Source organism: Stegodyphus dumicola, chromosome 6 (assembly GCF_044657685.1).
Source record: "Stegodyphus dumicola isolate Sdum_Otavi_A_Nest chromosome 6, ASM4465768v1".
NCBI lineage: Eukaryota > Metazoa > Arthropoda > Arachnida > Araneae > Eresidae > Stegodyphus > Stegodyphus dumicola.
This window is the reverse complement of record NC_140773.1, coordinates 186,106,101-186,131,100: the sequence shown is the minus strand read 5'-3', so window position 1 is coordinate 186,131,100 and position 25,000 is coordinate 186,106,101. Positions and strand designations below refer to the sequence as shown.

Sequence of the window (25,000 nt, the reverse complement as noted above, 5' to 3'; positions counted from 1 at the left end):
TCAGTTTAGCACCCATAGAACTGAAACCATAAAGAATAAAGCGAGAGAATTAAAAACCCAGATAGCTTGCATTCCTGGTGGATTGACTAGCCAATTATAACCTTTAGATATATTGGTGAATAAGCCATTTAAGGAAAAAGTGTGAGAACAATAGAACAAGTGGATAGGAGAGCCACATCACGCCCTCACACCCAAGTAGAATGAAGCGGCCCTCTATTTCACAAGTGTGCGAGTGGGTAAAAAGATCTCGGGAGAATGTAAAGCTCGAAGTAATTGTTAAGTCCTTTAAGAAGTGCGGAATCAGTAATGCTCTTGATGGAACAGAAGACGATGCATTATTCGAAGAAGGTGATACAGTCAAAAGTTGTTAATTTGGACACCCATAATCAGGAATGATCTATAATCCGGACCTCAAAGCTAAAATCTTTCTGTGCATGCGCATAGCCGTTTTACGTGTGCGCGCAAGACATTTACGACTGCGCATATGTGTCTGCGCAAGCGCAGATTACGTTTTCGCGTGCGTGTTTATTGTAAAACGGACGGTATAAGCTAAAATTATCTAATTATCTATTTCAGTTAATGTTGATGATTGCGTTGTTCCTTAATCTTCGAATTGGATCCGGCTTATTATTTTTTGCAGACTGTAAGAGCAATTTTATAAAAGTAAGCTTGAACTTTCGATTATGTCAAATAGAATTTCCGATGCTGGAACTCCCAAAGGATCTAGAAAACGAAAGTACGCTTCGATGTCCATCCAACAAAATACGAATTGCTATAAAAAATGGGTAAAGGCATATCCTTTGTTTATCTAGTGGTTCTGAAATCTGTTTATCAATTTCACGCTGCTCTGCGCGCGGGGGGGGACGTTGCGGCACGCAATGAACTGGAAGTTGATCTGTCAGCACTATCCTTATCTTTAAGGCAGATGTTTTTATTTTATTCGGCTCATAATTCCTTACTAAATGTAGTATTTAATCTCTATGTACTCCGTCTTTGATATGATTTAAATCAAATTCCTCGTCATTATAAATATCACGAATACAAATCAAATAGTTTTCTGTTTGCAATTTTCTAATTTCAGCTATGCGTAAGGTATGCTTTACGCATGCGCGCGTTGAAAGAAATGTTTAATAAAGTAAACAAATAAATATTAAGCTTCTTTTTTTGTAAATTTTGATACCCTTTAGATCATAATTGCTCATTATTTTATAAATTACGGTTTCGTATTTTTAATTTTATAATTTCTGCATGCCATCTTACCAGATTTAAAATGATGATCTATAATCCGGAAAAATCGAGAATCTGGAATCCCCGAAGTCCTGATTAAAGACTTTTAACTGTACTAGCAATGATGGAAACAGTAATGATGACGATATTCTCGTTTTCGATGATGATGATAGTGAAAGGGTTTTTTATGGTTTTGAAAGTGATTAAAGTCTAATTTCATGATAGGCAATGTTTTCCTTGAATCTGTATTTTTTGTTGTTTCTGCTTTATTTTGTATTATGTTTGATTGCTTGCCATTCATTCATTTATTCATTATTGAAATTTACATTTCATGTTCAAAATAGCTTGCCATTTGTTAATTTTCCTTAATAAAAATATGTTTGGTAATTGCATTCAATGATTGTTTATTTGGCTTTTACGAAATGTGAGAACTAAAAGAAACACATTTTAAGTTATTGTGGTACTGCGCTGTCGCGCGGACTATTAAAACTTTTTTTCCTTGTGTGTGGCCTTCTAAATAAGGGTCCGTCTTATATGCCGTCAAATACGGTAACTGATTTATTCATCATTTTGTATCCCTTACCACTCTAGAGGTAGAAATATGTGTCTTTTTCCATCAAGTTCTATTAACCCCTTAACTGCTGCGGGCGTATATATACGCCTTGCTCAGCCGATGCGTTAACTGCCCCAGATGCGCAGCCGATGCGTTAACTTTGCGAATAATTTTAGGTGTAGCAGCGCAAATCAAATGATAGCAGTTTGGAAGGACGTATATATATGCCTGGGCAGTTAACGCATCGGCTGAGCAAGGCGTATATATACGCCCGCGGCAGTTAAGGGGTTGAGAACAAATTCAAGTGCAAAACTTAATTTTGAATCATCTTAAATATTTTGATATTACTTGTTTTTATCTATAGATATGTAAAGATTTTATGACTTGTAGGATTTAGAAGTTTGTTATCCTTCTGGTAGATAACTCTTAATAAAAGGGAATGTGGATATAATTAAATTATAATTATATTTGCTTTTTTAGTATATGATGATGATATTCTAAACATTTCAGGTCATTGTGTTTGTCTTCAATACCTGCAAAACAGTTAATGAAGAAATATGACAAATACTTAGCAATGTTGTTTACAAGCGAAGAACTGGAAACATTGTTTGCTTATGGTCCTACTGCAAAGCCAAGTACCGTTTACAAATTTGATAAAAGTTTTACAGGTAAATTGAAATAAATATAAATTTTGTAATGCTTTCTGTCTTATATATATATATATATATATATATATATATATATATATATATTCTGTCTGCTTTTGCTGCAAAGTCTGTAGCATATGTGAGACGATTTCTGAGATCTAGCATCATCAGGATTCTGATAATTTCAGATTTTATATCCATGTAAAATTAAAATGTAAATTGAAATAGCAATATTTTCTGGATTTAAAACCATACTACTGTTATTCACAGTTCTGTTAATTGATTGATGATCGAGGCATTGTCATCATAATGTAAGACTTCATTTGTAACTTTGTCATATAGCATTCCTTCTCATATTCCATTAATCAGAAAATTTCTCTTGTGATATCTTTAGATTCATGACTGTCATCATTATCATGAAATTTGGTAGCTGACTATATGTTATGCTAAGCATTTTAAAAATTATCTGCTGGCACATTTCTCATGATCTTGTAGTGCCCCAGAGACATTTATAGAATTCTTTTGCTATCTTACTGCTGCAGCTTTTTTTTTTTTTTTTTTTTTAAGAACTACTTTATATCTTCATTTTAGTGCACAAAAAATTCTGATTTTTCATTGGCTCATTAATGAATATACAGTTTCATTAAAAGAATAAAATGGAGACATTGCCATTTACTAAAACTAATTTTGATGAGATTAATAATAGTAGGTTGAAAGAAATAATAAGCTACTTCAAATCAGAAAGTTAAGGAAGAGCAAACTTGTGTTAACTGAACTTCAGTTTTTTGGAATCTAGAGCACACCAGTGGCTAAGCGGTAAAATTGCTGAACACTGGTAGTTCAGATCTGGGTTAAATTCCATGTGAACGAGCTGGCTACATTGGCATTTTGGGGATTTTTCTCTGTGTATGACGTGTATACAAGCCAGTTTTCATAAGAAAGTCCTCCATGAAGGTATCCTTTTGTAGGAAAGTGTGCTTTGCCACAATCAACTAAATCAAAAAAAGAAAAATTCTTGGAATCTAATTATTTCTCTATTCCCCGCGGTTACCCCAACAGAAGAAAATCAATATGAGCAACATATCATTCCTAAGAAATATTCATGGAGTTTTACTGACTGTGTCAGGTAAAAATTGCTATACCCTCCATGCACAACCACTCAAGGGCCAAAATTATAAGGTCAGTTTTGGTATTGTTATTGGCCGTAAAGCAGTTGTGTACTCAGCAGGTACTTAAAAGTGGCATATGGTAATATCAACTGGAAAAAAAAATTGCTCTTGCTGCTCAGCTGGCTTTTTCTTGAGTATTATATTCTCCATTTCTAGATTTATAAAGGGGGAATTTTTTGTTTTCTTTTGATCTAGAGGTCCAGATTTTAGACTTAGTTCTGCAGTAATCGAAAATGTACTTTAGATAATTATTTTATAGCGCATATTAGACTAATAGACTGTTTTTGGTGTCATGTAATGGAAAATAATTAGTGCACTTTTAGGCCAATTAATTATTCCAGGTTTCATCATTGATTTGTTAGAAGATAATTGTTTTCATTTTTAAACAGCAATTTATAATTACATGTGTATTTTTTTTTTTTATTTTGAAGTATTCATGGCAATTATAAGTAAAGATTTTAATTGATATAAATTTTGTGTAACCATAATTGAAATTTTTGGTTTAAATTGAGGAATTATTTTTACAAATAACTAAAAATTGATATATACCCCAACTGCATTCATCTTTTTTTAACCACATATAATATGATAATATAGTTAAATAATAAAATAAAATAAAAGTGTAATAAAGATTTACAATAGGTAAAGTGAGTAATATTTCATTGATTAAAAAAAGTTATCAGTGTGTGCACTAATAATCTATTTTTTACATTTTTTGGAAAAAAATAATTAGTATAGTTTTGGTTACTGCATTTATAATTATGAATTAAACTGCAGCCAGTTAAAGAGAAATATCCTGGCAGTGTAGGCATAAATTTGCATTGTCTATACTACAGATATTCAACGGTAGGAGGCTATAAATATTTGAAGTTGAAAATACTTTTATAATATCAGTATAAAATTTATAATATCAGTTTTAATAATTCTAATACTACCTATGCAAGTGTTATCTCACTTGGCTCAGCAAGCTACAGCTGTTAAAAAAATTAATCAAATTTTATTCATATGTGTTTGGGCTGTAGTACAATTTTTAATTGCTTAAGTTATTGTCAATAGATATTAACAGAATTCTGGAAAATAATTCTTTTAGATGACTTTAGTGTTCAGATTGCTGCTTTTGAAAGACACTTATTAACTTGCACTGAAGCAGTGAATATAAAACAACTTGTGAATCAGCTAAGGGCAAAATATAATCATCAGCATTTGTGGACGCTTAATAAAAAGGTAGACTTTTAAATATGTCTAGTTCACATAGCTTAAATATGTCTAGTTCATATGCTTAAGTTATTGCTTTTATCAATCAATAAATAAGGAATGTTGGTCATAAACTCTATGGATTATGGCTTATATTTATTCACATATACTGTAGAAAAGTTATATTTGTCTATTGATACAAAAAGAAGTATCCATTTGTGAGAATTGCTCGTATTTATTTAGATATATAGTAAATAAGTTTAATTTGTTTATGTAGAAAGAAATATGCATTTGCAAGTGGCCATTAAACTGTTATACATAGAAACATTAATGAATCATTAATCAATTATTTGGTGACATGAATTAATCTAGTTTTCTTTATAAACAGCATACCATCTTGCTATTCGTTAATAGTAACAACTCATTGTAATAATTTAATTTATGCATGACAGTGTATTTAAACACTTTGTCTTTATAATTCTAATGCATTAATGAATTTGAAATTTAAGATGCATTTAGAAAAATACATCTCAAATTTCGTTAATCTGAAAAACATTTTTAGAATAGAAAATTATCATAATTTATGAATATTATAGAGATTGTTTAATTGTATTAAAATTGCATATATGTATATAAAATTAAATTATTTAATTAAAGTAGTAATTAAATTTCTGTAGAAATTTAAGTATTATTTTCTATGTAAAAATTTTATATTATAGTTTTTCCTTATTATGAACTCCCTATTTTTTTATTTACAAATTAGGTTTATAGCTAGCTTTTCATACATTGTTAAGCTTTTTTTATGTGTAAATTTGAATGAAAAAATAATTTTTAGTGGGAATCACCTCGTCCTGTTAGTATTTTCTTGAAAAATGTTCCACCTAATATTGACCAGGAAATGATACACATCTTATTGCCAAAAGCTGCGGAACTCCGAGCAATCAAGGTACTTTTATTTTTTTTCTTTAGTTTTTATATGTTTATTTATTTATTTTTGAATTTATTTACAACATATACTTTAATGAGTAGTAGTAATTCATTTCTTGTTTGTATGAGTTTTTGATGGGCATCAGAATGTCTTAAATTTAATCATTTTAACAGCTTGAGAAATTTTCAAATAGTAAAATTTGTTTTTCTTAAGGTTGTAGTTGCTTTTAACAAATCCAGAATCTTTGGAAATGATTAAAATGCTTTAAACTGAGCTTGTTAGATTAAATACTTCAATTTCGGAGATGTTTTTATGAATGTTATACACACATTTGTGATTTAAACAAATATAATTTGGGAGTTTTTTTAGCTTTTTTTTAATAAAAATTTCTAATACTTGACTATAAATAAGAGTCTTAATTTGCTTCACATTTTTAACAGTGTGGTTTTAATTTCCCTGTGCTCTGGCCAAGAATATGTAAGAAAAATGAATACTATTGATTTTATAAATAAATTCTAAAATTTTGATATTTTTTTGCTACTGTGTGTGTCATAGCCCTTGACAATGATTGCAAATCAAGATTTCAAACATAAAATTAATCTTTATAGAGGCTGTAGTGTATTATTTGCATATTCTTGTGTCATCCCCTCAGTAACATTTTTGTGATGAATATTTTCATTAACTTGATTCTAAGAGGCATATTTAATTTGAAACACTTTTTTTATTTGTAATTTATCCAAATTTCTTATTTGTACAAATCCTTTTCTTATTTGTAATTCATTTCTCAGATTCAAGTGCAGTGGCTGTCTAATTTTAAATTAAAATTTTACTTTTCTATTACCATATACCTTTTTTGTTTGTGATATTACAGATTTTTATGAACTGTGTTTAAACTTCTTTACTTGCAGTGTTCAATTGAGAAATTAAATTTCAATATTATTGTAAATTTGAACCCCCCCCCAATCCAGCACTCTACAGACAATTATATTTGAACCAGGTAGATTTTGAGGCCTTTCAATGTATTTTGTTCTCAATAATAAATTTAATGAGCCATTTTTGTTCAGTAGGTAAGTTAATATTTAATCAACAAACATAAAACACTACAGCTGTCTATCTAAAGAAAGGTATGCTTTTGTAGAGAACATTTTAAGGGAAGAATAAATGATATAGAGCATTACCATCCTTTAGAAAGATGTATACTGTTGTGGGAAGATACTTCTCTGTTAAGAAAATTCAAGGGAAAGTCGTCATGTGTGAAACTTGTAATAACTGTTAAGGGATATTAACATACTCTCTGTAAAAGAAGTGTATGAAAGAGCATCGTCAAAAATGGTATAATTTGGGTTGCAATGTAAACAGATTTAACACATCTTTCAAACATTTGATGTAATACCACATTTTGAGCAAAATCTGTCTGAGCATTGAAACTTATGTTTCTTTGAAACTGAAATATAACCCTCTTATGATCCAACTGTATCTTTTTTGCAAGTTTCCTCAACCTTTAACTTTCAAATTTTCTTTTATTATGATTTTATGAGGCCAATATTTTCAATTAAAGCTATTCAAAATAATGCAGCAACCAATGTACGACAGACACCAAAGACATATTCTTCCATTGAAGTTAAAAGCAGATATATGAATGTCGCTTGGATTGTGATTAGGTAGTAATGTTTTGCATTTCAAATTGAACTGTCCTGCAAGCATGTTTCATGAACTTTTTTGTTAGTTAATCAAAGAGATATGCATAGTCAGTATTTTCATAGTATTTTAATTAAGAAAATGCATCAAATTTATTTACAAACTGCTCATAATATCTTTAATGTAAAAGTTCCTTTGTGGACTCTTCATAACATTTCTGAAAATTATTTATATGTAGAAAGCTCCTTTCATTGGAAGAGAATATACCAATGTAAAATGAAGCAAAAAAGCAACATTAGTTTTTGACTATTTTCAGTTTTTTTTTTTTTTTTTTTTTTTTTTTTTTTCCAAGGAAAAAAAGAAAGCATTAATCAGAATCTACATCAAACTAAGATTGCTTTTTGGCCGAATTTTAAATGGTTGACTGAAATTAAAACCAAACTGTTTGGCAACATTTCTCTGTCACTTGGGAATTTTTATAATCTATTTTGTCCTTATTTGGCAAATTTATCATTTGTTTGGTGACTTTACTTCAGCTTAAAAAATTTGTTCTATAGTAGTTTGATCATATTAATCGAATTATTGATCACAGTAAGCAATGTATTTTTGATGTTTTTATATACAAATGAGTGGTATTTTGACAGTTTTATAACAATATCTGAATGATAATGTAAGCCATGATTGCATTAAGCGACATCTGCTGCTGTGTTGTTTTCATGATTATCTACTATATACATGTGTATTAAATGACAGTACATTCATTTTCTTTACGAGGGAACATTCACTCTCTGAATCTGTTCCTGTCTACCCTTCGAAGCTTTTTTACTAACTCTGCAGTTTTCCAAAAATATCCAAAGTTACTACAAAGTATTGACCCAAGATCTGATTGGTCTGAGCCTAATAAAGATCTCCATCCACAAAGATAGGACCTCTGCTACATGTATTAGCTCTAGAATTGCCACAATTATCCAAATAGTAAAGTACAGCTCAAAAAACCTTTTTTGATCTAATTAACAATTCGCAATTTTGCTTTAATTTGGCATGTATTTGTGCATCCATGGCATATTGACTTTTTATAAGTCTTTATCTCTCAGCATTTGAGTCTTTATCCATAAATGTAACTGAACATCTGGTTTTCTACTTCCTTTTATACACTGTATCCTTTTAGCGGGCACTTTTGTGTATGTTATTTATTAACTAATAATTTATGCTTTATACTGATGCTACACATTGAGCATTTATTGTCAATATTTTTTGTGTTGATTTAGTATGTGCAATTTTGAATTTGTGTATATGAATATCATATATAATTTAACCTTTTATTTATCACAGAAATATGGCGAAGCGCGTCTACTGTATCAAATGATCCACAGTGAAGTCCGTAATGCATCCCCTAGATTAAGTCGTTTTTTGAATTGGGAACTTTTACGTTTGGATTTGCTTGAGGTTCTTGACACTCCAGTGCACATTTGCCAGTCCTCATCTTACAGAACTGAAATAGTTCAACGAATATTATCTTTGTTAGTTTCATATAAAAAAGAAAGAGGTAAGTCCAAGAATCAAGTTCCAGTTTATAACAATTTACTAAGTACTAATTTTATTTAATTTCTTTAAATGCGTAATTTTATAAACAGTAATTACTTTTTTTATTTGCAGTATAAGTTTATAAAACTAATATTTGTTCTTTCGTATGCAACATAGGAACAAAATGTAGTGTTAGTTTTTTTATTGAATTTAATTTGAATTAATGGTATTTCCGTTTTCAATAGAAGTACCTCCAGATCCGAATTTAATGGAACTTTGTTCTGCAGTTCTACTAAATTTTAGAGAGTGGGATAAGTTAATTGAAGTTGATCCTAAAATTGATGCATATATTCAGGTCTGTTTTTTTTTTTTTTTTTTTTTTTTTTTTTTAATTTATTTATAATCTCTATATTAACTGAATTTTTTTAATATCCTTAAAAATTATAAGATGTGTAATAAATTCATCTTCATGATTTTTTCATGGAAGTTTTTTTTTTAACTCTATTTAATTGGCTGAGTAAAAAAAAATCTGGATTTTTATGCCATAAAAATATTATGTATTATTTCATTCTGGTGTGTTTACTAATTCTTTGTATTCAAATTTATTCAAAATTAATTCTTAATTAATATTCTTAGAAGTATGTTCATTATATACCAAAAGGAATTTTTAAGATAAAAAATAATTCATAAAGTTATAAATAATTTAAAATATGTCATTTATAAACATTAAAAGCACATATATATTAAATATTTATTAATACACATATATATAAAAATATTTTATTGGTTTATCAAAGTGAATACTTAGTTTGAAAGAAATGCTTTTAATTTTACTTATTACACAAATATTGTTCTTATTGTCATTTGTAAATTTTTGACAGGATTTTGGAGAAATATTTTTCTTCTGATTTTATGCATGGAGAATATGATTGCCATGCATTTTAATTTTGCTTTTGATAGACATAGTTTGTTTTATTTCCAAATTTAAGTTATGATGATATGTGGAACAATACATATATAAAGTTATGCAATAGAGATAAGTATTGACTTTTCCCCCTTTAAATATTGATCCTAGATCTGTGAAAAGTATGGCAGAAAAGTAAGGAAAAAAAAGTGTTTTATGAAACATGGTATGCATTCATAAGTTACGAATCATTAAAATTAATTGTTGTTGTTCTGTTGGAATTACTTTGAATTAAACTTGCTTCATCTGTGATGCATCAGTCAGAATTAACAATTTCTTCAGAAAAAATTATCAAAAGCAGGGAGAAAATAAATGAGATTATTCATTTAGTTTTCATTTCTATTTAATTAAAGTGTTTATGAAAGTAATAAAATCAGCCTGGGGAAAAAATCATCTCAACTTCATCTAGAAGGTATGTATCAATAGAAGTTATAGATAATTCAGCATTTCTGTACAATTCATTTAATAGGACTGGAGAATGTACATAATCCAAATGAAATCTAGATTCAGATAACTCATTAGCAATATATCAGGAAATAAAGTTTTAGAACATGGCCAAAATAATAATATTTGATCATTCTTTTTTTTTTATAAGAGAAAGCAATGAATGAGTTTTATAATCTAGAAAAATGTCAAAATATTGTAAAAGATGCATAGTTTATTGTTTAAAATCTTAAAATAATTGATGTGTTCAGTTAAAAAAGGTCGATAGAGCTTTGGAATGAAATTAAGAATTTTTTTTTCTACTTTTACTACTTTTAGTGTGAATAGTGAAATTCTCTGATTAATTTGATCATTAAATGAAGATATGTATAAAAACCATGCAAAAAATTGTTTCAGTATTTAGTAAAAACTCAATCTAAGTATAATATTGAAAAAATTGCTTTCAGATGTATGCTAACCTCATTCAGTCTATCTATGTCCCAGGTTTCATTACCTAAGTATGTTAATCTATGCATTATGTAATACTCACAGATAAACTTTCTCTTTCATTACTGTAGGTTGCATACATTGCACATAGATTTATACTTATCAAACATAAAATGCTCCATTGGTGTCCATTAAGGGTTTCATAAAAGCAATTTAATAATATTATAAATAAGGTTATCTTCTCCCTCTTTTCTGTTTGTCTTTATGGTGTAATTGCAGTCAAAAGGTCCAGTGTTTGAATTCAGCAAGGACATTGCCCATTTTTTGTCATTATTTGTCTGCTTCGAATAACCTAATGATATCTACAAGTGACACCCAAACTAAAGGATGATGTATGATAATTCATTATCACCAGAGTTTAACGATTAGGCCCCCCTTCAAAAAGAAGTTGCACTTCAAAGGAAGTGTATTACAAATTTTCGCTCTTCATGGTGTAACTGGATAGCACATCTGGCTAGTAATCGGAAGGTCAGTGTTTGAATCTTGGTGAGGGCATTAAACATTTTTCATGTATTCTGCTTCAAATAACCTAATGGTCTCTACAAAACAGTTTATTTTAGCTGTAAGATCCCCTGACCCTCATTGGTATAGTTCACCAATAGCTAAGTGGATGAGACTGCTGAATACTGTTAGTTTGGACCAGGTTTGTATCCATTAAAAAAGCAGGCTGCTTGAAAATTTTAAAAGCTTTTTTTTTTTTTTTTTTTTCAGTATGCAATGTGAAGAAAATTCTTCATGAAAGTGTCCCTCTTCACAGATAGAAAACCATCTTCTATACCATATTCAGTGAAACCATCCCCCTTCCCATATTGATGCATTCATAATAGTTAAAATTTCTGAAGTATTAATACAATAATATGTCATTCAGCTTCAACTGTATAAATATGAATTTAAGTAATTTAATCTTTTATTTAAATATACTGCACTTTTTTAATGTATGTATGTTTAGCATACTGTCAATAATCTAAACTAACACGAGAATAAATAAATTTCAGTTTGCAAAAATTGTTGCTGCAGTCTGTAAAGATGTCCTTAGTAAAAGTGGAAGGAATGCTTCTAAAGAGCTTTGGGATATAAGTAAATATTTATTTATTTTATGTGTGTAAAAAATTCAAAGTAGTAATTATAATAAATAATGTAAAAAAAGAGGGAGAAATGCAATATTTCAATGAATTTATGCTTGTTTTTTTTAATTTTCAGCTCTACTCATATATGCACCCTAATATCACTAAATGTGGCGATATGTATTCTGAACTGGTTTTTGGCGCGATTGCGTGTTGTATGGCAATCCTGTTAATGCTGAAAAATCTTTTCCTGGAGTAGTTTAATTGCTCGTTGGTTCATGTTGTGCGTGTTTTGAAATGGCGTATGTTGCAATAAGAGATGTGGTGGGAAGATTTCAGTCGTGTATTTTAGATTGTGTGCAAAGGAAATTTAATATTAAAAGATACGATGTTGGAGTTGTTAACGAGTCTGCTCTGTATAATGCTCTGTGTCTGAGAAGATAGGAGGGGAAGATAAAGTGGTGGAAGTTGAGGACTCGAAGTTAGGCAAAAGGAAATATCATCATGGCTATCCTGTTAAGGGGCAATGGGTATTGAGGTGTGGAAAGAGGGTCTGGGAGATTATTTTTAGTGGCTGTGCATGATAGAAGTAGGTAAACGCTGATGCAGTGTATTAAAGAGTGAATTGAGCCTGGTATAACTTTTTTTTTTTTTTTTTTTTTTTTGGATGGATGGAAATCCTACAAGGATTAATTAAAAGAAGGTTTTGAACATTTATTTGTGAACCATATTATGAATTCTCTGGATAGTGTTTCTGGCTGTCATATAAATAGGATAGTGATTACGTGGCGGCATGTTAAAGGCGGTATGAAATTGTGGTATTCTGCTGTTCAAAAAAGCATTCATTCATGGTAAGTGCATTGTATTTTATTTTATTCTTCTTATTATTTTGTAGAATGTTATGTTCATTGTTTTTTTAGTATGAATTTCTGTCATCGTTGTTTTTTTAATTGTTTGAAATTTATTTTAATTTATTTTGTTGATTAGCGCATAGTGCGTAGATTGTGTAATTCGTAGATGTTTTTTAAAGTTAAAACAGAACGCTGTGTACATGGTATTCTTTGAAATTTATTTTTGTTATGTTAATTAATTTAAGCGAGGTGTCCATAGTTTGTAGATTCGTTCGTTGCCTAAATTGTGCAATTTGTAGATGTTTTTTCAAGTTAAAACATATCACTGTATACATAGATTCTTGTCAAATATTTTTGGTTAGAAACTTTACGTTTCTGCTATCTAAATTTTTTGTTTTTGTTTCGGATTTTTAGCTTAAATTGTGTGTTCAACATGTAGTTTTTGGAGACGTTTTAGGTTATTTTTCGAATTAAAGTTCGAAATGTAGACAAAAAGTAATATGGCAGCGTGGAGTGTTTGATGAGAAATTTGGCGACCTGAGGGCGCATATAAGAGTAGTTCCGAATATTCAATTCAAAATTTAGGTATTATTCTTTACACCTCTGATGAAGATCTAACTGCATTTTACTAGAATTTAAAATTAAAAAAATAAATGTGAAATAGAATGTTTTATTATGATGCATTAGTAGAGAAAACTTTGCTAATTGCATTGCAGTTTGTAAATTTTGTATGGAAGTGAGTGAATCTTTATTAAAAGAGTGGTATTCAGTATAGTGAATTTGAATAACTTTGTTAGTTTAACTTTAGATTCGAAGATTTGCGTTTTAAATGTAAATTTATTAAATGAAGTTTTTGAACCTGCATAACAAAATGTTAATTATGAAATTCATACCTAGCTGTGTGATTTATCTGAGAATATTGTTTATCATGTTTGATGATACAACAGATAGTTATCGCCCTGTAAAAATTTAGTATTTCTATATTTAAATTTAAAATAATTTGGAAAGTAATGAACACACTGAAAATTTAAAACTTGTAATTTTTCTGATATTAACGTAGTATAACTTTCATCCAGTAAGAATGCTTGTGAAATATCTCAGCTTAAGTTTTTAAATGTTATAAAAAATTTTCAAACCTAATTAACTTAATCTTACATCTAAAATTGTAAGTATTAGGCTGGTTTATATTTCTTCCTATTACTTACCAGTTTTTCAGAATTTTAATATAATTATGTTACAGTTGTTCTTTAACCAATCTGAAAAGATTATTAAATAATGAGCTATTCAAGATAAGGAATTTAATAAGCCATCATCTGGCATTTCTAACAACAGAGGTTGTTGATCTGTCAAATCATTATAGCAATCAAATTATTTTTAGTGTGTCAAATTTTCATGATGTAGAACTTCAATTATTATAATTAAATTATTTTATTTTTTCAAAAAGATCATTAATCAAGAAAACTATTTAAACAAACTTATTGAAATTGCTACTGATATATGTTTCACATATCCATTCTTTACATAGTGATATACTATTTATCAAAAATTTTTTAATTAAGTAAAAATATTACAAACTTGTAAAAATTCTGATACTTGCATATTAATGTAACATTTGGTGATTTTAGTATGAAATGAATGATGACTTATAATTGCAGTTAAATTGCTTTTATTATGTTCATCCATATTTTACAATTAATTAGGTATTTATTAAAAAAAATCAATCAATAAACCTACTTATGTGCATTTTTGCTTCTTTTATTCTGAAGGATATTTGGTGGGGATTACTTTAAGAACAGATTTAAAAGCAATTCTCTTTTTAGTGAATTTGTGTTAAAGTATTGTATTTATGCAGAAATTTTATCAGAGTTTATTAAAAAAGTGCATACAAAAATGGACTTTTTCTTTATTAAAACTGAAAATTTGCTGTCATGGTTGCCTAAATAATTGTTGTGCACATGATTATTACTTTGCCACATTCTGAAAATTTGATAACTTTTATTAAAGTAGTTGCACTAATATGTAATTACCTCTTTTTTTTTTCCTTTGATTCTTCTCTAATTGTTTAAAAATTTTATATTTTACAATGATATATCATACTACCATATTGATCCATATGATCATGACACCATATTGATGTGAATCAAATTCATGCTTCCACTACTGCTAATTTAAGCAGTTTTAATGAAGACCATTGTCTCTCTCTCTATTAGGAAGAAGGAGACAGGTCTGAGCAGACTGGTCATTATGCCTCATAGTAAGTGTCATGCTCGGAACATTTAGTTAATGTCATCTGCTTCTTAAGTGGGAGGAAAAGAGACTTTAAAGGTGATGAGTATTGGTATCTGAGTGAAGCTAGAACCTGAAGTCAGGCCTTTGGCTAAAATTGAATATGCTGTTAGACTAAAAACTGCAAGTAGGCCCTGAGGCTAAAAGCTTATACTGGCTGTGAGGTTGACAATGCAGAAGTAATGCTTTTAAATAAAGCATTATTTACTTAAATTGCTAAAGCAAAGCTAAAGATTTATTTAGGCCAATAAATCATTTTATTTTTTAATCTCATTCATGATCAAACTTTACTTTTATTTATAATTAAAATAATAAAAAAATGACAAAATTTTGAAAAATAAACGAGGATTTGTGCAATATTTAAAAGATTGTTTTTGAAGGACATTATGTTGGCATGGCCAAGACTTTACATAATGATGACTGCAAGTATTTACATGTTAATTAAGTTGTTCTCATTTTGTACGATTTTCCTCATATGCTTGTTATTTCTGTAAGGCAGTATGGGAATTTGTCTAAGTGCTCAAGATTAAGGATGGGAGGGGGGGGAGTTACTTTGTTTCACTGGCTAGAAGACAAGTCTTTATGTAGTGAGTGGCATTTGTGAGAACTCCACTCATGCCAGATGCACATTTTACTTTTCTTTAAGAAGTATTTGAGATAGCTTGGGGATTTACCACGATTGGTCTAGATTTGATTGACATGAAAGTTAGTCTTTAGCCTATTAACCATTTTGCTATCTGGAGACAGGCACTTTACCATTGTACTACCGAGCCCACTGGCTAAAAACCATATTGTTATATCATTCTCTCATCCTGTGCATCTTTCTTTATAGCAAATTTTAAATGAGGTGTTTTCTCAGATGGTTTCAGTCTTTGTGGCTAATTGGGGTTGAAATACTTTTGTCAATGTAATTCTCAGTATGATTTGTGTGATATATCTGCTTAAAGTGGAGATGTTTGCCACATCAGTAAAGGAAAGGTGGATGCATTGAGCCTTTATGAAATATATAAAATATGTAAAAATATAATGAATTTACCTTATTTCAGTGTAACAAAATTTGGCATTGGTTGTGTAATTTGTATATTTTATATTTTTTAAATGTTTCATGCAGTTATGAATAATCCCTGTATAAAAAAAACCTCTTCCTTTTCCTCTTTTTCTTACAATATTTTGAGACAGGTAGACAAATAGAATATGTGCTTTGCCATATTCAGACATCATAACCTAACCTATAATACTTTGTGAATATCTATAAATAATGTAACATCCTTCTTCTTTTTATTAGAATCCCTGTCTGTAAAGGAAAAAATACAAAAAAAATTAAACATGTCTGAAAGTTATAAATTTTTTTGCAATTCTTTTAATTTTTTCGTTTCTAAATTTTTTTTATATTTAATTCTGTATGATTTTTTCGCACTTTATTTATGTATTGATGACTTCAGAACACATTTGTAAACTGTTTCATTTTTTTTTTTACATTGCAGTTGTATTTAATTAAAGAGTCTTTCTGTGCAGTAATATAAAAGCTTTGCAAAACAGATTTATGTAATAAGCAACAAAAAGTGAATGATTAAAAATTTAATTTGCTGTGTCAAACATTTCTGCAATAAAAAAATACAAAGGAATTGAACATGAAATACAAAGGAATTGCTCGAAAATTATAAAGCTTATTTCAATTCTTATATTTTTTTCCTTTCTCACTTTTTTATAATTAATTCCGTATGATTTTTTCCCACTTTTATTTATGTATTGAAGACTTTTTCTGAACAGTTTTGTAAACTGTTTCTGCTAAAAATAATTTGCTGTGTGAAATATATTTGTGTAATAAGGAACAGAAATGAACATTAAAAAATAAAGTAATTAATTAAATAATATAGTTATATATTGTATATGATATTTAGTATAAACACGTAGATTATGGCTATATCATTAAACATTAATATTATAACAAAGAATATTCAGTTTATCAGCCTAATTGTAGCTCACTTATTTTATAGTTTTGCCAATATTTAACAATCCAGTTTCAAATCAACATAAGCGTTCAGCTTCTGGCATAGCAAAAGAAAATCCCAGGGAAGTTACTCAAGCAGTTATGACAAGGTGTGTAATTTCGTATTTAAAAACTTAACATCTTTATTCTATTTATAAGCCATACTGTTTTGCAATTACCATCCGTAATTATATTTCATTTCAATATTTATTTTTTTCTTTTAGGGTTCAACTGCAGCAGTTCATTAAAAAACTGAAGGTTAGTATGTAACCTATTGTTTACAGCATATGTGCAGTCTTTAATTGCTGAGAAATTTTTTACAGTGATCACTTTAAAGAAACCATCAATGAAAGTCAAAAGTACTTTTTAGGACTTCATTAACATCAGTATTGAATATCAGCATTCTAAAACAATCATCTCCAATCATTTGGTTCCATTGATAATCATTTCAGGAAGGTGTCACTATATTTAACCTGTTCGTGATGGGCACCTCAGTTACCAAACTGCTCCCTCAGAACAGTGCATTAACTGGATGCATTGTCTTGTGGGGGCAGGGAATTCATGCTGCTAAGCCTAACGTCGGGGAAAAAATTCCATAAATTTGGTATCCAGTTCCAATTGTTTTACATTATGGGAAGAGCACTCATGTAATTAACAGAATTAATTTAAAATTTTTATATTTTCCTGAGAATTTTTATAAAATAATCAATTTTAGAGTAATATAATTTTTGACTTACCTCAAATAAATACAGTCAAAAGTTTTTAATCCGGACTCGTCGGGACTTCAGCGATTCCGGATTATAGATCATCAATTTAAATCTGGTAAGATTGCAGAAATTATAAAATTAAAAATATGAAACCGTAATTTATGAAATAAAGAGCTAGTATGATCTAAAGGGTATCAAAATTTACAAAAAAAAAAAAAAAAAAAAAAAAGCCTCATATTTATTTGTTTACTTTATTAAACATTTCTTTCAATGTGTGCATGTGTAAAGCATACATTACGCATAGTCAAAATTAGAAAATTGCAACCAGAAAACTATTTGATGTGTATTCGTGATATTTGTAATGGCAAGGAATTTCGTTTAAATTATATCAAAAACGGAGTACATCGAGATGAAATACTACATTTAGTAAGGAATTATAAGCGAAATAAAATAAAAACATCTGCCCTGAAGATAAGGATAGTGCTGACAGATGAACTTCCGTTCATTGCGCGCCGCGATGTCCCACCCCCTCTCCGCAGAGCAGCGTGAAATTGATAAACAGATTTCGGAATGGTTAGAGAAACAAAGGATATGCCTTTATCCATTTTTTTCAGCAATTCCACTTTTTGTTTGATGGACATCGAAACATGCTTTCGCTTTGTAGATCCTTTGGTGGCTCCAGAATAATTGAAAGTTCAAGCTTACTTTTATAAAATTGCTCTAACAGTTTGCAAAAAATAATAAGCCGGATCCAATTAGAAGATTAAGGAACAACGCAGTCTGCAACATTACCTAAAATAGATAATTAGATAATTTTAGCTTAGCTTATACCGGCCGTTATACATTAAACGCGCATGCATAAATGCATTATGCGTTTATGCATGGACAGAAAGTTTGTAGCTTTGAAGTCCAGATTATGGACGTCCGGATTAAAGACTTTTGACTGTATGTATGGAAAAACAGCCACACAATCACAGATTTTATTTAACACAACACGTTTAAAAATAAAGACTATTAAAACTCTCTTTCATAAAAAAACAAGCATGAAAACAATGAAAAAAGAGCAATATTTAAAAAAGGAAACAGTGCCGTATGCAAAGTCCTATGTTGCATATGTTACAAGAATGGAATAGCTGCTGCTGTTTTCTATTATTTTTTATTGTTTGTGAGCAAACAATATATCATCTGTGGCACTTTTCCCCACATTTATTTAGATATAAAGTAAGGATGTGTCTTCCCAAAAGTCTTAAAGGTGAGGGTGATCTCACACTGAACTTCCTTTTGGCCCTGTAATCTTCATAGATTTCAAAAAATTTTTCATGTTTTTCATTTTAAATTCCAGGAAAGGTGCTTTTATTCCATATTTTTTGTTTAAAGAATTTTGGCATCTGTGAGTGCAATGTCCGTCAATCCAACAAGCAAATTTTTGTACCACTTCACAGATTTTCAGATTAGTGGATAAAGGGTCATGATTGAGTCTCTTTGGTCAGCGCCTCCCATGTATTTATTATAATGTAATGTTCAAAATAGCTTCTTCAAGTTTACTGTTATTTCGCATTTAGCCAAATCTGGCACATATATTGTTACCAATACAAATACATCTTTTTTCCCTCTTTGATCACAATCACATTCATATTTTTATGCTGTATGGCATTAACCTATTGCTCTTTTATGTCTTTTCTTGGAAAATTCTTTGGCATTAATTTTCTTGTTCTTCAAAACGGTTCTGCGCAAATTTGTCTGTATAGATTATGTAAGTGTTGGGGAATTTAAAAAAAAAAAAAAAAAAATCTGTCAATGTTCAAATTGCATCCTTTCTCAGATGATCACGAGTGTTCTTAAGTATGGAGTTAAGCTTACTAACTGTTATGGCCTTTTATGATGTTAGTCATTGGGGAAGATATTGCATTTTGAGAATAGTTCTAATTCTCTTGTGAATTATTGTAGTACTGTATATGAATTATATTATGTATAACATAATGACTTTATATGAGAAAATTTTAATTTTTCTCACAAATTTATTAAATGAATTAATAAACCTTATTTATTAAATGAGTGGTTTTCTTTGTTTAATCTTGTTATGAATGTTTTAGGTTTTTTTTTTTTTTTTTTTTTTTTTTTCATGTTACTTTTGTTTTTCATATAAATTTTGTCTCAATATTCATTGTCTCTAGTAAGTATAAATTTGCATATTTACCTGGTTGTTTTTATTATTCATTACTTAAATTATTGGTAATAATTTAAAATTATATAAGTACTTTATATAAATGTATGTAGTATGAATTGTATATACCATAAGCCTTTACATGTACAGATTTAGGGGCATACTTTTATTTAAGTTGATATAAAACTTGAATGGATTTTAACAGTATATGATTGAAGAGTTATAATGGTCTTTTACATTTTATAAATTATCCTATATAACATGTACATAAATTCATTTTTTGTAATGATAAAATCTGTATTATTCTGTAATGTATTTCAAAAGTTTGTATGAGAACATATGTACTTAACACATATACAGTACAAAGTCTGTAATCTGGACTCGTCAGAACGTTGGCGATTCTAGATTAGGGTTTTTTCCGGATTATAGATCATCAATTTAAATCTGGTAAGATGGCATGCAGAAATTCTACAATTAAAAATATGAAACCGTAATTTATGAAATAAAGAGCAATTATGATCTAAAGGGTATCAAAATTTACAAAAGAAAGCTTAATATTTATTTGTTTACTTTATTAAACACTTCTTTCAATGTAAGTTGTTTAAGTTGCTTCGTTTTTTGTGCTAATACTTTCTCTTTAATTCTATAAACAGACATAATTTCTTGTTCAGTTCCACTGTTCAAGTCCTGTAATTGCTGTGTTAAGTATGCCGACTAACTTGGGAACTGAAATTTTTTCGTTTTCAGTAACCTCTCTTCACTTTCTTCACTATCGGAAGTGGTACATCGAAACATGCTTTCGCTTTGTAAATCCTTTGTCAGCTCCAGAATTGGAAACTCTTTTTGACATAATCGAAAGTTCAAGCTTAATTTTTATAAGATTGCTCTAACAGTCTGCAAAAAATAATAAGCCGGATCCAGTTGGAAGATCAAGGAACAACGCAATCTGCAGCATTAACTGAAATAAATAATTAGATAATTTTAGTTTAGCTTATACCGTCCGTTATACATTAAACGCACATACGTAAATGCATTATGTGTTTATGCATGCGCAGAAAGTTTGTAGCTTTGAGGTCCGGATTATGGACATCCGGATTAAAGACTTTGTACTGTATATGACAATTTTTTATTCATTTTCCTCAAAGCTTTGCAGGCAATATAAATTAATGAATGGCTTATCATAGTCAACAGAATTAAACTGAAATAAACACAGACTTGAGGTACTAAAGTTTGCAAGCAGTAAAAGCAGTTTGCAAGCTTAATTTTTATAAGATTGCTCTATCAGTCTGCAAAAAATAACAAGCCAGATCTAATTAGAAGATTAAGGAACAGCACAATCTGCAACATTAACTGAAATGCCTTAGAATCAGTAAAGATAATTTTAACCTAGCTTATACTATCCGTTATACGTTAAATGTGCATGTGTAAATGCATTACGCGCATGCATAAAGCATATCAAAAAAAGTTTGTGGCTTTGAGGTCCAGATTATAGGTCATTCCGGATAATGGACGTCCGGATTAAGGACTTTGTACTGTATACATAAAACTTGCATATGTATGAATATGTAATGAATTGTATTTTCCTTGTTTTAAGTCCGTAAAACAGTATCATGTTACTTAATTAAAATATATTTCCTTTTTAGGATACATTAGTGTTGGGGATAATTATCTCATGTCTGGCTAAATTTTATAACATCTTAAAAGTAAGTTTTATTCTTATGATTTTTTTTTTTTTTAAGTGTCATTTGCTCTGTATTTTAGAGTTAATTTCTGTATTAATTAGGAGGTCAAGTTTTGCCACTTTCTATCCAAATTTGTTAAACACGTGAAGATGAATTATAGATTTTTTGGACCATCTAACTGAATATATATTTTTTTTTTTTCAGGATGATTCTGTAGGAGAAATATTTTTAGAACATCAGGGACTTTGGCCCACTATAATAACAAAGTAAAATGTTTTGAATTTCATTTGTTTTTGTATGATTGCTTCTAACATTATAAAACGCATCCTTATGAATGTTTACAGTTTGTTGATGTTGAATGAAAGTTAACTTGTATTATAATTAAATCATATTGTACATTATACTTATCCAGCTGTCTTCTCTTGAATGAATGATATATTTTTATCTACTGAGACTTATACTTCTTTTTTTTTTTTTTTTAGTTCTAATGTTTTCAACATGACAGCTGTGGGAGAAATATTTCAAAGTACATTACATCATGCTTTAAATATACATCCTACCCATACTGCTTGGCTTCGCACCAAAGGGGATGTTATGTATGGTAAGTATTTATTATCTTTGCCACTTAAGTTATAACCATTGTGCTGTACACATCTTTTGGAGACCATTATTATTATTAGTAGTAGTAGTAGTATTTTCTGATTTGAATAGATAGCATAATATTTCATATATAGTTTCTATAAAATTATATGAATTGTTAAGAAATGTTTGAATATTTCTCTGAATTTTTTCTAAAAATATTATAACTGATCAAAATAGAATAGAGTTTCTTGTTCAAACTTTTCTAAGTAGAATATATGTTGTGTAAAGGTTAAAAACATGAAATAACTGATTTTGTAAGTTTGAAGGATTCAGCAGAAAACAAAATATGTGTTTAAAGAATTAATTTGGTTTCTGCAATAATTTTCTGTGTATTGTGAACAGGAAAGAGTAAAATATGCAAATCTGATTAATGAAAGTAAATATCCAGTATACAAATTGAAGAAAATTGGCTAAAGTTATTGAAAATGAGACAACCTATGTATAAAAATAAATGTTAAAAATGAAAAATATATACAACCCGATATTTTTAATATCTAACCTTCGTTTCATATTATTAACCCCTCCTTTTTTGGGAGGTGGTAGTTCAAGGCATATATTTTGATATTCTTTTTCTGAGCCAGGTTTGCATATCACAGAGTCATCCCTTTTTTTGTTTTAATGATCCTTAGAAATGATTTGTTAATTTGATCTTCTTAAAAGGGATATATGTAAAAATTAAGGTATAAATTTTTTTACTAAATATTCTCGTTTTGCCAGAATTGCCATTGTCATAAGTCTTTTCTGACTTATTTCGTAAACTATAGGTTTACAGCCAGTTGTTTGAGAAATATTTAGTTGTGCCATTTCTTTGACCTCCTTGTATTTGTATGTTCAGTTAATTTGAATGATTTTGTCATATTTATATTTTCAGTGCTCTTAAATGATTGTTGTACTTCTGTTTTCAGTTCTTTTAATTAATTGCTCAAATATGCCACAAAAGTTTGATTTTTATTCAATCAGTAGAACTAACATTAGGAAATGAAGCAGTTAGTTTTGCCGTTGAAGATAAGATATTGAAAGTGAGATTTTTGAACTATTTGCAACATATAAATTACAGTTTTAGTGAAACCCTTTTTTAAGAAAATGTGAAAGTGTAACTGAGCTTATGTTTGCAGACTTCATATTATGCAACTTAGATTATTTGGAATGCTACAGTATTTCCACTTGAATACTACAGCTTATATGTGTATGTATTGGGGATACAGTTTATCAGGCATGTCATTGCACAGTTTTTTTCTAGACACCTAATAAATTTCTTTCCCTCCTTCTCACCCACATTTACCATGTGTTTTTATTTCTCTTTTCAGTTCAAGGCCATTACTCATGTGCTTTAAAGTATTATATATCTGCAGCTATGGTCAGTAGTGATTTTTTCAGTTTACCATTGCCAAAAGCAATATTTGATGACTTACAGTACAAGCACATGATCCATTGTTGCACAAAACTGCAAAATCATACACAGGTAATACATTTAATGCATTAATTAATTATTTTATATAATTTTAAAACAAATAGCAAATTAAAGATATTGAAATAATAAGAGTTCATTATATGTCATATATTTACATCTGCTTATAATTATCAACCTGTACTCAGCATTTTAAAAGAATTTGACCACCAGTCAGATGCATAGTTAAAATATATAAATAAATGTGCTTATGAATATTTAATAATTTTTCCCAAAATCTTATTTTTTACACATGTTTTGGTTCTAGTAGCAGTAAAAAATTATTAAGAGTAATATTGAAATTAACTTTTCCAAAATAACAGCAGTAAGGGAATTTTTGCACACAATAAGTTAAGAAAAGCAGCTGCCTACTATAAAATTATGAAATTCATTATAAGTCGTACTAATGCAAAAGGTTAGAATAACTTTGAAACTGTCTAATCATTATCAATGCACATCAGTTTCTTAAAATACTCTTATCACTTTTAACATCAAAGTGCATATTTATTTCTAAATCATCACAGGAGGGGATTTCCTTTTAACATAATCTGTCATGTTAATAAATTAAATCTGAACTCCCCCACAGAAGTTTTATGCATTTTTTTTTTTTTTTTTTTTTTTTTTTTTTTTTTTTTTGAAAATTTTTAGTAGACTGAAATGAGAAGAAATTTGTCTTAATTTTTTTCATTATATTGCATAGTTTATTGTATTAATAAATTAGCACATAAAATTTTTCATTTGTATTTATAAAAATCAACATGTTTATTTTAACTAGGCTTCTATACTTCACCAGTTCCTTGAAGAGCCTAATTATTCTATGGCATTTAAAGCATTAGGGGAGAGAGTCTGCAATGACAGCTGTGATACATACTATCCTTGTATATGGGATATAACACTTCTTGAATTTCTTGTTCATCATCATACAAAGAGAGGAGAAACAGACTGCCGTCAGTATGTTATTCGTTTGATTGGCCAGTTAGAGCTTAATTCAAATAATAACGAGGAAATACAAAGAGAAGCAGCAAGTCTAAGGAAGGGTTGGTTTTTGAGAGCAATGGCCAAACAGTATTTATAGAAGAGAATGAAGAATCATTTCTGTAAATATCATTGTAATATGCCATTTTATATCATGGAATTAAATATATTTTATGCTTTTCCAGATTCTGATTTTAATTGTTATTACTTACACTTTTTTTTGAGTAAATAAATTCTCTTCTTGATCTTGTAATTAGTTGAGAAACATCCTAGTTATCTCTTCGTTCTTAAACAGTAGCATCTTAATAATAATTTTAATAAATTATCACCTTCAATACCTTACTCATCATGGGCTGTGTTTAGATAAATTCATAGTAAACCAAGTATCATAATTTAGGCTACCTTACACTACTTGTGC

General features: G+C 29.0%; 1 protein-coding gene across 2 annotated transcripts in view; it reads left to right on the top strand.

The window, feature by feature from the left end:
- The window catches only part of IntS8 (integrator complex subunit 8), a 112,011-nt gene extending 87,243 nt beyond the window's left edge, over positions 1–24,768 (top strand). For both annotated transcript variants that reach the window (XM_035362037.2, XM_035362038.2), the window contains 13 exons: positions 2,291–2,448; positions 4,687–4,820; positions 5,626–5,736; positions 8,689–8,902; positions 9,126–9,235; positions 11,770–11,851; positions 16,973–17,075; positions 17,190–17,223; positions 21,480–21,539; positions 21,723–21,784; positions 22,001–22,119; positions 23,468–23,622; positions 24,383–24,768. In XM_035362037.2, coding sequence (XP_035217928.2) covers positions 2,291–2,448; positions 4,687–4,820; positions 5,626–5,736; positions 8,689–8,902; positions 9,126–9,235; positions 11,770–11,851; positions 16,973–17,075; positions 17,190–17,223; positions 21,480–21,539; positions 21,723–21,784; positions 22,001–22,119; positions 23,468–23,622; positions 24,383–24,682 — 1,642 coding nt within the window. In that variant the 3' untranslated portion in view covers positions 24,683–24,768. The remainder of the gene's footprint in view (positions 1–2,290; positions 2,449–4,686; positions 4,821–5,625; positions 5,737–8,688; positions 8,903–9,125; positions 9,236–11,769; positions 11,852–16,972; positions 17,076–17,189; positions 17,224–21,479; positions 21,540–21,722; positions 21,785–22,000; positions 22,120–23,467; positions 23,623–24,382) is intronic.
- The last annotated feature ends 232 nt before the right edge of the window (positions 24,769–25,000 follow it).